We start from the raw sequence: 12715 nt of genomic DNA, 5'->3' as shown, positions 1-12715 counted from the left end.
TAGCCTCATTAGGCCTGACAAACGTAGAAAAAACCTAACTTGTTTGGGGGAAGGAAAAGATTCTCAGCTCCTTACTAGGCAAGGTCACAATTTGAAAAAAAAGCGACCTGCCAAGTAAAGATCTGTTCTGAACTGGAGAAATTTAAACTGGCAGGAGACTTCCACAGAGCAGCATGTGAAGTTCGCTGTTTCACTCCACTCACTTCAACAGACCCTCTATGAAGCTTTCCAGACATACAGTCCTTCCATCCTACCAGAAAGTAAAAGTTTAAGACTTAAGCTTTGCTTTTGGCTTCCATGTGTCAGCACACTGTCAATGTTCACACAACACTACTGCAAGAAAAGCAAAGCTAGAGCTGTCAGACAAATTATCTTCAGTGCCATCCAGCTTTAGCTCTTGACTTATTAAAACAGCTGTGCAAAATAAAGACAGCATACTCCATTTTCACCTATATCAAAGATCGTGAACACGACACAACAAGACAGACTCCAACTACTTCAGATCAGACTGCTGCATTTAGGAACTCTTCCGGGAAGAGATAACATGAACTGTTTAGAGCTAATTCCGTAAGGGCAGAGATTGTCAAGTTGTTTCATATGGTCTGGAAGCCAGACAAAGACGTATCCCTGCAAGAAAGATTACCGGTATAGCTGCCTTTCCATCCCCGTAACTCCTAAGTGACAGACTAAATTTTAACCCCTCAGATAAGGAAGGTCATCATCTCATAAAAATAAGGTCTGGAAAGGACATTTGGACGTTTCTAATCCAGCTTTTGAATCAAAGCAGCCCTACTGTCAGTAATGGACCACACTGGACACAAGTGTTTAAAATCTTTAAATACAGCGGTTCTACAAATGACATTTATAATCTGCTGCAATACTGTAATACCCACCTAGGAAAGTGGGTATTGGCCTACCCCAACATTCAGAGTCACCCAAGACTTGATAATGGGAGCAACAGCCACAAGTTGCACTATGTGCCAATACATTGTGTGCCACTACTGAAAATACCTTCTAACCCCCCGTCAGTTTGAAGTAGGTGGCTATCAAATTCCCCTTTAGGCTTCTTTTTGCCAGATAAAAGACAATCAGATACTGTCAAATTCTAGCACAAGGGGATCCTGGAATGTGACCACAACACACTGCTGGATGCACATCAACCAGAAACTAGCAGTGACAGCACACATAGGTCAGGTTGAGCAGACTTACCTTTGCTGTCTGTATTTTGTTCAGTCTCCTCCAGACTTTTACCAGAAACAGCATTTTGTTCTGACGTTTTTGTTGGCTTGGTAATCGTGGCAGTAGCATTTTCCTCAGACACGAATGAAATTTTAGGTAACAGAGAAGAAGCTTCTGCAGAGAACCGTACTTTCACACTAAATAAAATTTTTATACAAAAGAAAAGCCAATCAACATTCTTAAAGAGGCTTTCATAGTCTACACATGACCAGTAAAAGACAATCACCTTATTAAAATACAAGAAAAACCTACGCCAAAAAAACAAATCACATCCCCTCACCCCTTCAACATACAAAAAGAATTCTTGAACCACTTTATACCTCAAAATTTCTTTCACTCCCAATTTTCACGTAACCCACTGAGAATACAGCTACACGCACTGCAGCTTTCCAAGCCCTTCAAGAAGTATCAAATGTTACATTGGCTTCAACTATCAAAGTAACCTAAGAATGCAAAGTACACTATTTACTCACACTTCATTTGTGAAGTCCAGAAGTAAGATTACAATAGACACATCTTGCTCTGGTTTCTTTCTCAGAATACAGTAATCCAATTCTTCATCCTGGAAAGGAAAGCAAAAACATTTTTGAAGCATCCTCCTGTTTATAAGAACTGGGTATGTTCTCCCCCATGTAGAGGCTACTATTTTTAGGCCAGCATCCACATCTCTTACCAGGTAAGTGGAGAACCCATCGTTCCTTGTTCGATCCAAACTGAACCCCACCTATGAGACAATTAAGAAGAATCTGTCAAATTACAACAGCTCAGCCCCCCAGGATGGGAAGCCAAGCTACCATGGAATGAGTCAAAAATACTGCTCTCAAATTAAGCTATGTTTAAGGCAGAATTTTTCGCATTACCTATTTAGACAGAAAATCATTCAAATATAATAGACTTGCTGCTTCATCCACACCTACTAAGAATTCAATATATACTGACTCGAACTCCAAGGAGAGTGCCTTCTGGCACTGATCCCTTTCAACTTGTTACAGTACTTTTCCAGATACTTTTGCTGAGGAAAAGATTTAATACTTTTCGTAATAAAGTAGAAGTATGCAGTAAAGTCAGAACACATCTGTTTTCTACCCAGGTATTTCAATATCTCTACTGAAATCACTAATATAATGTACTATGTACCATGTACTGTGAAAGTTCTCTAAAAACCTGGATATGGTCACTGTACTGAGGATCTACTGACAATATGATTACGAGGCGTATTCGAATGTAACAGGACAACAATATGAAAAGTCTCACTTCAGAGGACTGTTTAGGAAACCCCTGTTCAATAGAGAATCGATACATACACACAGTATGTACTTTAGGATGTATGGGAATGGCACAAAGCTGCGCTGTGGGATGTTCAGACTGGACATCAGAAAAACTTCCTTTGCCATGAGGATGGTCAAACACTAGAACAGGCTTCCTAGAGAGGTGGTTGATGCCCCATGCCTGTCAATGCTCAAAGGGCGTTTGGATAATGCCCTTAACAATATGCTTTAACTTTTGATTTGCCCTGAAACGGTCAGGCAGTTGGACCTCGTGGTCTTTGTAGGTCCCTTCCTACTGAGCTATTCTGTACATAAAATACATACATGGACACACACAGGTTCAGCAGAGGAGGTGATGAGTTAAAATTTGACCTTAAAGCAGAATGGATAGCACTTGAGGCTAAGTCCATAATGTATGTATCCTCACAGGTTGCTCGCAATGGGGAGCAAAGCAAAGAGCACCACCAGTTACAGTCTGACACTTCACACAAGTTCAAACATCCAGTGCAGGGGCAACTTGACACAAAGCTTAACGCAGTGATTGGACTCAAAGTGACTTACCTCTGAGCCCTTATCAGCACTCATGGGTGGCTTCAACGAAAGGTTGCTGACATTGACTTTCATGAAACCATCCTTGAAGAAGCCAAAGGTATTCAGGTGCACTTTCTGCCTCACATCATCCTACGAGAAAGAAAAGATAAGTTTACAAACCCCATAAACAGGTCCTGGTTTTGGCTGGGTTAAACCACAACATGCAGCCACCTGCCCGAGCAATTACAGAGGAAGTAGGGTGACCGAGATTGACACTTAAGTATTCATGCAAAACATCTGTCTGATCACACCAAGAGCAAATCTCTTCGGGATACCTTCAGATACAACCAATCAACTCTTCCAACAACTTAGACTTGAACTTTAAACAAATGTGTCATTGCTAATTATTTGACTCTACTCCTGCGAACGTTGCAGGAAAAAAGTCTGGAGGAAATTAAATTGCTGGCATCACCGATTAAACAAAATATTGCTACCAAAAAAGAAAAGACTGGAGATGAATGAAGAAAACTCTTGTTTGAACCCTAGCCACTGTCATTGCAACAGACTGAAGAGGAATTAGTTGACTGTAACACTCTTACCTAACTGAGAGCTGGGTTTGGGCCATGTGTTTAGCAAGTATCACACCACGTTATCGTCCTATCAGATCTTCTGTGTTAGGCAGGATCACCACTTGGCAGTCAAACACCTAACACACTGGAAAGCTATCTGCACGGCGCAGATGAGAAAATTTCTTATGTAGCCTCGTTCTTCCAGCTGATTTTTAGTAAGGTCCTGGTAAAACTCAAGGCCTTGAGTCTTACAAGTAGGGTAAGCACTGAATATAGATAGGTGGGGTCCAACAGAACTCCTAGGGTTAGTTTTTCTAACAGAAGTCCCAATCTCTAATCCCCTCCTCTGCCCACAGACTTACTTGCAGAATAATTTGCCTCCTCTCAGACTGGCAAGGAAACTAGAAATTCATACCTGCTCATGCCTTGCTCAGCTGATAAAAGTTCAAGTACACTTGGCTTTTTCTTTTTTCTTTTTTTTTTTTTTTTCGGAGATCATGAAGCACCTAACCTGAGAATCAGTAAAAATCACACGCAGCTGCCACATCAGACAAGGCAAGGTCACCTTCCTGGTACTTTGCATTCAGAAATCAATAAGTAGGTATAGAATCACAGAATGGGTTGGGTTGGAAGGGACCTTAAAGATCATCCAATTCCAACCCCCTACCATGGGCAGGGACACCTCCACCAGATCAGGTTGCTCAAAGCCCCATCCAGCCCAGTACATAACTGGACCCTCAGTCCTACGGGATCATAAACTGGAAGAAAAATAAGAACAGAGCAACAAAAATTAAAAAGCAAATTTAAAACCTAGTTTAAAGCACTTTTACAAGTGATCACTAAAAATAAGTTATTTCCTCCTCCTGCTACCTCTAGAAAAAGAAAATCAGATTTCAGAATACTTGAAGCAGAGAAGTCAACTGCTAAAGGCAATCAGACTCTTCTGGACAAGGCAGTGGAAGACTGAGCTGCAAATTGCACAAGTGAAATTAAGTTGTCTCTTTCCCTTGATCACCAGTGTTAGTTCTGATATCTGCATAAAACATTCCTTACACAAATGTCACTGTAAGAGCAGGACACAAAGCCTGGCACAGCTAACCTGTAATCCAGCTGTACTAAGAGATCACCCTAATGGAATCAAGCTAACCTGACAAATAACCAGATGGTTCCCTTAATGCTCAGAAGAGGGAAAAAAAAAGTTAGTGACACAGCTTACAGCAGATGCTTTGTTTAACCGAGTATTAAAGCAGTGCCATCTTTGCATTCTAGGCACTTACATGCTTGAAACAAGAGTCCACCTGGGTCATTTAACAACGCTTTCCGTGTAATTTCTCAGTCAGAATAGAGGATTAATACCAGCTTTTTAGATATATACACCTGGTGTGGTATTAACCGCTTCTGGACAGAATCATGTAGGCGGCAATGAGAGAAATAAAGCGTCATCCAGCCGCAAGGCGCTTCGTATGTTGTAAATACAAACGGAGACACGGACGTCATTCAGAACTCCTGCAAACACTATGCAATTTCAGTTCACTTTAATCATTTGCTTCATTGGCTCCCCAATGTGCTTCCCATGAACAAACAGTACATAACACACACTTTCCTCCCTGGTTTTATATCAGCTTTGGGTGCTTAGAGTTTACGGATTTAGTTCACAAATCCTTCAGCTTTACACGATCCTGACAAGCAACAGCACGCTCCCCAAGAGCATCTATTGCTCCGTGTATCAACAGCCTAAAGACGCTGGCTAACTAACAGTTGTCTCACCTCTCACGACAGGTTTAACGGGTTGGAAATATCTGGCTTTTACTTATACCCACTCAACTTCAGAAATATTTGATTGTGTGTTTAGAACAAAGGTGTGAACCAGGACAAATGAATACTTAAGCATCAGAGCTGTTAGCACGCACGTGATTTAAATTTATATAGGATGCCTTCAACATTTAAACATGCCCCTTCAAGAGGGGATGATCTGGGCCTTATTACTAACAGGTTACAGTTGTACCAACAGATTAAGTTGTTGGCTGCTTTCCATAAAAATGTTCCCTGCTTCTCTCACTCCTCTAGGATAAAAACCGATCCTGCACCATTTGAGTACAACTGAAGGGAAGTGGCATCCAAGATCCGACAGAATGGGTAAAGAAATTTTCTTTAACATTTTACCGCAAATCTAATCGGGATGATGCTATCAGTATGAATCGCTTTGAAAGGTCTTTTCAACTTGTGCAACTGAAATCCCAGACTTACCAACATAAAAAAGGCCAGAGGGATTTACGGACAGAAACAACCACTGAAAACTAACATCTTCCAAATAAAAAATTAACATGACATCACAATCCTAAAAGTGTCATAAAACAGGAGGGGTTCTACTTCCCTTTTGGAAGCCAGTAAATTACAAAGCAATCTCACTTTAATAAAGTAACACCACAAACTGCTACACAGCATCGTCAGTTGGATGGTTCCTCTTGAGAAATCACTGGAAACCTCTAATTTCAGCTACTCGTCAGCATTAAACGTAACTGTGTACCTGACAAAGGTCTCATCTAGACAAACTTCCTCATTCTCTGAAGCAGTTGGTATTATGGTATTCAAATGTTAAGACCAAAAAACCCCAAACCCACAGCACATGTCCCGCTTACCATGTTTTTGGTAAACAGAAACATGCTAATTACCACCCACTTTTGGAAACCTCTGAAAATTGTTTCCATCGGTTTTCTTATGCTTGAACTTTTCAAAGTGTTTCTTTGTTTGTTTGTTTTTTTAGGATACCACGTTGTTTTAAAGAAGGTGATAAGTGCTAGCAAGGAAGAGTCTTCATTTGATGAGGTTATTCTAACAGCAACGGTCAAACAAATCCATTTTCTACCTCAGAAAAAATACTTGAATTTGTATGTTTCTATAAAAAGTTCTTTTCATAGCAGCAAGACGCGCTGATTGCGACTCGCTTTTCTGACATCAGAAGAAGTTTCACTTCCGGACGTTAATTACGAAGACAGAAGGAGGCTTTTCCAACGTAAGCAACAACAGCTGGTTTGCGGAGGCCTCGTATCCAGCACTCGCTCAGAGCCACGGCCTTCAGCTTGGCACAGCATCAAAGCACACACTGCCACCAGCAAGGAGCCAACGGCAGCAACACCAGAAGGGAGGTTTCATTGTGAAGGGGCAGCGTTGTTGGAAGCTGGTGTTTACATAAACGCTGTAAAGCCGCAGATGAAGAGGCTGCACTCTAACAATAAAGCTCCTGTTTATACAGGTGTGTGAAGGCACGAAAGGGCGCCTGCTTCCCTCGGTGCTTGGCAGCTCAGCAACGCAACTCATGCAGAATACCTACAAAACTGGAGCTATGCGCCGCTTTGATCATAAGAAGGGAGCAAACAGTTCGGCAGTTCAGAAATGCCCCAACAGGATCCGGGAACTGTGGTGTTTGCTGCTGAACACACTTGCTTGAAGCCAGCCCAAAAGTTTACTACATAAGGGAAAAAAGTATTGCCCCGGGAGAAACTTCCAGCACTCAAGTGTTGGTCAAAATTTTTTCGAAACAATAAAGTAACCAGCAAAAGTTCCCTAATTTGTTTCTGAGAAAGGTTAGCTTTTCCTGGGGCAGAACACTGTTCACTCAGTGGCACATCACACAGCCGTACGGACTGGAAAACCCCCTACGGAGGAGTGAGGAACGCATCCCCACGTCCCAACGGCTGAAGGGGAACTCCTGCAAGGCCTTGGCACTCTCCCTACACTGCTCCGGCAGTGCAGATCCCGCTCCTTCAGCACTTTATTGACTCCTTTGGGTGTTTTTATTGGCGAAACACGATATCGTTAGCCTTGCTGTGCAGAACTGGGACTGAACAACCCCGAGCCCCGCGGCGCGAAGCCCCCGGACACGCGGAGCCCCCTCAGCCCCACCACAGCCCCCGGCTCCCGGCGGCACGAGGGGCAGCACCGGCCCTCAGGGGACGAGGCGGGGCCGGGGCCGGCACCGGGACCAGGCCCGGGGGCTCCCTCCCAGCCCCGAGCTCCATCCCGCTCCCCTCAGGCGGCCCGGGCCTTACCCTGAGGGTGAGGTGATGGACGCGGGCAGCCGCCGGGCCCGCGCACAGCAGCGCCAGCCCCAGCCCCAGCCCGAGCGCGGCCCAGCCCGGCGCGGGCACGGCGCCGCGGGCCGCCATCTTCAGGCCAGCGTCAGCATCCTCCTCCGCGCCGCTTCCGGGGTCAGCGGGCGGGGCGCGAGGCACCGGCAGACACGCCCACTCCCCGCCAAAGCCACGCCCCCTGCCACCGCGGCCACGCCCCCTGGGCGCGATGGCCACGCCCCCTCCCGTCTGTCAGGGCCCGGCCCCGGCCCCTCGGCCCGGCCGCTCCCCCTCCCGCATTTCGCCCCTCAGAGGTGCCCCGCCCGGGTTCGGCTCCTCGCCGGGGGCCCTGCGGGGTGGTGTGGGCGGCACGCAGCGCGAACGGCTGAGAAAACGGGTTCATAAAAAAGACGCGTTAGAGTGCTGACCGGATATCTCGACGAAACAACCGTAAAGTAAAGCAAAAGGCTTTCAGCTTTCATACTGGGATGGCTTTGAAGCTTCTGAACTATTTGAAAGCTGTTCAGAACCATAGTTCCACTTGAAAATAAAATTTCACACAGGCGGGGCCTGGCTTTGGTGCCTTCCCTTACTCAGCAAAGCACAAGCAGCGTAACACAATGTAAATGTCTCTTGCTCAGAGTAACACAACATAAATAGGGGTGATTTAAGTGGCTAAGCCACTGCTAAAACCCTTTTTGGAAGGCTACACAATATATCTACGTTATGGAAGCCATCAATGTAAATAAACGTAACTTTTCAATGTTCTGCTACCTCATAACTCGAATGTTTTCATTTTCCCTTTTAATGTATGAGGCAAGAGCTGCACAGCACCCTTCATCCAGAGCCAGGTAAACAACTGGGCTGGCACAGGTGAGTAGCGAAGTGAGGGTGAATAGGTAGAGAAAAATCCCGACCTTTACAACAGCTACGTTGCGTACGTAGTATGTCACATCCTTGGTCAGACATGATTCAGGTCTTACTGTACAGGTTATTTCTTACAGTTTCGTTTCCCCTATTTTCTTGGATACTCTTAGGTAATAAAATAAACACAGAAACCTCGACATCAGCCAAGGAAACCTGGACCGATACCAGAAAACACCTGGAAGCATGAAAACCGCACACCCCCTGTGTTTTTCAAGGATTTTTTCTGTGGGTAGTAACCGGGGCGTGCCGCTAGATGTCCTTTCAGCACCAGGCCTTGGAGCGCACGGCCTTGTAGGAAGCCTACGTGACCACGGTCAGAGAATTTATTTTGAAAAGATGGTTCTGGTCCAGATATTTTCTCGGAATATTTTAATAGCGTAATCATAATTTCTGTGCGCAGACCACCCTGGGAAACCCAGAGACAACAGGCTCATGAGAAATGGTTGCTTGTAAGCACTGTTGCAGCAGAGACTTTATGCCTCGCTCTGCCAAGTGTCAGCCACACCGACTTCTTCAGTAGCCAAACAGCATGAGGCTTCCCCCTCTAATTCTGGAGACTGGTTCAGCTGATGAGCCTCTTCTAGTCTGAAGGTGCTTCCTAATGACAAGCAGGGATTTTTATGCCACTGACTGGAAGTGATCTGAAGACTGATTTGTTTTCCTTGTAACTCTCTACCAGCTATTGGAATATTTTAGTGACTAAGTTGCAACTAACAGACTAAGTGAACTGCACGTTGGAATTTGTGATGTTTACTTTCTTCACCTAGGCACTTTTAAAGGAATATATATGTTATAAGATTCTATACTTAAATTTTCATCCCTGTCAATATACCCTTGTCATAAAATGAATGGGATAGATCAGTTGGAAGGGACCTACAAAGATAGAATCCAGCTACCTGACCGCTTCAGGGCTAGCCAAAAGTTAAAACATTACCAAGGGCATTATCCAAGCATCTCTTGAAGGTAAGGGCATATCATGGAGCAGCAAGGACTCACTATTCCCTCAAGACCACAGAGGGCAACAATGCAGCCAACAGGGCAGGAGCCTCACCATGCTGGGTGCAGTCCCTCAGTTCCCAAGCAAGGCAAGCCCATGGAGAGCAGCTGAGAGCCCAGGTCATCAAGCAAGTTTGTAGCAATGAGGCATGGATAAAACTGAATTGAGATGTTAACCTATAGCTCAGATGCTGAATTAAGAAGTTAGTATTTCAGGTGATGGTGAAGGTCAGACAGTCTACCAATACCTGGATAAGTGTAGTGATCAGGCAGGTCTGAGATCAATACTTCAGGGGAGTCAGATGTCCACATCAATATGGTCTATAGCCAAGCACACACACAGCTATAGTTGAACACAAAATAAGTACCCCTAAAACCCAGCTCAAACAGAAGGCAATGCCTCAGGCTAAAGCTTAAATAGGGCTCCTGCCTCTATGGGTGGAGGGTGTGAGGTGGAGGCCACAGGTGAGGATGACCATTAAGGTTTATCAGGCATTAATCAGGTGCTAATCAGGCCCCTCCGGGCCCTGATAGGACATGTAAAGAGAACCAAGGTCCCCTGCTGTGTGTCTGAATGAGGTGGATAATGTTGCAACAGCAGAAAGGAAACAGCTGTAATGCTGGTGGCCTTAGGGAAAGGTGTGTCCTCTTCCTTTCCGGGTGCTGTTTTGGTCCTAGTGGATGAGAGGTTATAAGTAACATCTACGTTACTTGTCTTAGATGTGGATGATACGGGCAGAATTATAAAAAAAAAAAAAAAAAAAAGGGAAGCAGCTGCAGGGGTGATGACTCCAAGGGGGAAAGGTGGGTCCTCTTCCTCTTTCTTATATCCTGGAAGCTGGAAATGCTCATACATTGCAAGCTATGATTTTTTCTTGCTTTGCATGATTAAACCCAGGGAGCAGGGATTTAAATTGGACTACAGTTTAGGGATTTGTTTTACATTGCTTGGCTGCTAAATGATTTAGAAGGTATTTAATCTAGCTACTTTTGATTAGGGTTAGAGTCTCTCACATAAAGTTCTGTTTTAGAAAGGGAATTGCTTCTGCTTAGGATCCAGTTCAGAGACTATGCTAAATCATAACAGGAGGGGTAAACCCAAAATTTACAGGAATAGGCCTGTATCTAGACAACAGCTCTGAATAGTCTTATTCCCACTGCAGGTGAGAGGAAAGCCCCCACTAGCTTCTGTACTGTTCTGATTTGGATTGTGTAAATCAGAAATGAAGAGAGAGAATCCATTTTCTAAGTGTTATTTTGAACTACACTTTTGAGCCTGGGACCTGCTGAGCCTTCCAGCATCATGCTGTAACATAAAGGGCTCGTAATGCTCCCATCATTGTTAATTACATTAGCAATTAGGGACCAATCATGCTGCAGGCCCTGCTGTTTTGGGCACTGTACAAATGAAAGTAATAATGTAAGTGTCAGTCCCTGTCTTGGAGAGTTTCAGACTAAATAATAAAGACAGGGGAGAGTCTCCTTCCAGAAATATCTGGAATTCATGTCATTTAGGTTTTGTCTTGAGCTTCTGTCCACACATTTTAATAAATTTTCATACATTTTGGTATTGTTGATTCTAATGTTCCATCATAAATAAAAACTTGCATTTCTGGCCTGTATCTTTCTATAACCAGTTAAGCATTTTTTATCTTCTTTCAGCAGGGACAGGTTTCCCTGCCCGTGCTGGTGTAACAGGTTTGCCTTGTTCCCCTCCCAGGTCTTTGTGCAAAAGGAAATTCCACAGCAAATTTGCCTCAGATGATACTAGTGCTGCTCTGTTTGGACTCAGTACATTCTTTTTGCTCAAGTATTTATAGATTAAGCTCTCCAAAAGTTGTGAGCCTGGTTTTGTGATGTGTTCTGGGTGGACATAAGCCTAAGGAAGGACAGCGGGCTTTGGCATCCTTTTTCTGAGAGTCTGTGGAAGGACAAGCCCTTGAAAGACTGTGGTTGAGCTTTAGGCAGCATGGCAGACACAAATATTTAAATATGTTGGCAATAGCAGGAAGAATTACTCTGTAAAATGAGTTGAAGAGCACGTCTCTTAGTTGTTATGAAGTCAGTTCTTAAAAGTAATAACTTTTAATGATGAATAAAAGTGATGCCTGCTCTCTGCATCCCTTCAAAGACGGCTGTGTGAGGAGCAGCATTCTACTCTTAAGTTCAAACCACTTGAACTAACCGGGAAAAATATAAATGCAGTTCCATTATGGGCATAAAACCTGTCTTCATTGTTGTTCTAAACGTTGGAATCACTTAAATTATTATTTTCTTATTCTTTCTGATCTAAGTTAATATCTGAGCGCCAGCTAGTGAAAGGAGAGGTGCATTGATCTAAAGGAGATAAAACCTGCAGCAGCTGGTCAATTTTTATCTCCTTCATCAAGTGGATCCCAGCCGTCTATAAGCAGATACCTTTCTTCTCAGGTGAACAAACGTGCTTCCCTTCTTTACCCACTGTGGAAATCTTTGATGAACAGATGCAGCAATAAATATAAAACAGCAATCTAAGGCTCTTTTTCAGCTACAAGAGATGTAAAAGCAAAAATGTAAAATCAGATTACGTGTGACACAGCTCAAACAAATGTTCTTACAAAGGAAGACGAGCACAAAATAAATCTTATTTCTCCGGCAAGGAAATGAGCCATTTTCTGCAAGGCCAGCATAATTGCTACAACAACCCGCATTTATGCGAAAGCAGATAATTTGATTATTTTTGTGCTCGCCTGCTGAGCACGCTGGTGGCAGATGGCGGACTTAATATTTGTGGATTTGGGTCGGTTTGGGGCGTGGGGCTGGATTTGGGCAGCACCTCCCTGCAGCCTGCCTGAAGGGCTGCTTTACTCGGCGGGGCGGATGCCCGCATCCCAATACGTCCTAACAGGAGCGTTTACTTCAAAACACAAATAATAAAAATAGCACGATGGGGTGAGGAAAGGGGGCTGAGGCACTTGAGGGGGGAGCGCGTCCCCGCAGCTCCCCTCAGGCACGGGAGCGCGCAGCATCTGCGCCTGCGCAGTGCGCGCTTCTCCCCCTCCCCACACACCCACCCGGCCGCGCCTGCGCAGTGCGGCGGAGCTGTCAAGCGCCCCCCCCCTCCCTCATCCACCCC

At 44.5% G+C, this 12715-nt stretch overlaps 1 protein-coding gene across 3 annotated transcripts in view; it reads right to left on the bottom strand.

Moving 5' to 3' along the window:
* GPR107 (G protein-coupled receptor 107) overlaps positions 1–7816 on the bottom strand; it is a gene marked incomplete at its 3' end in the record, with an annotated part of 38212 nt that extends 30396 nt beyond the window's left edge. For all 3 annotated transcript variants that reach the window (XM_083807991.1, XM_083807992.1, XM_083807993.1), the window contains exons 1-5: positions 7657–7816; positions 3069–3188; positions 1913–1963; positions 1713–1801; positions 1210–1376 (exon numbers count right to left, since the gene is read on the bottom strand). In XM_083807991.1, coding sequence (XP_083664117.1) covers positions 1210–1376; positions 1713–1801; positions 1913–1963; positions 3069–3188; positions 7657–7773 — 544 coding nt within the window. In that variant the 5' untranslated portion in view covers positions 7774–7816. The remainder of the gene's footprint in view (positions 1–1209; positions 1377–1712; positions 1802–1912; positions 1964–3068; positions 3189–7656) is intronic.
* Between the last annotated feature and the right edge of the window lie 4899 nt (positions 7817–12715).

This window comes from Anser anser, assembly GCF_964211835.1.
Source record: "Anser anser genome assembly, chromosome: 21".
In the NCBI taxonomy this organism is placed as follows: Eukaryota; Metazoa; Chordata; class Aves; order Anseriformes; family Anatidae; genus Anser; species Anser anser.
Note: the sequence above shows the minus strand (reverse complement) of the source record. Positions and strands in the feature narration are given on the sequence as shown.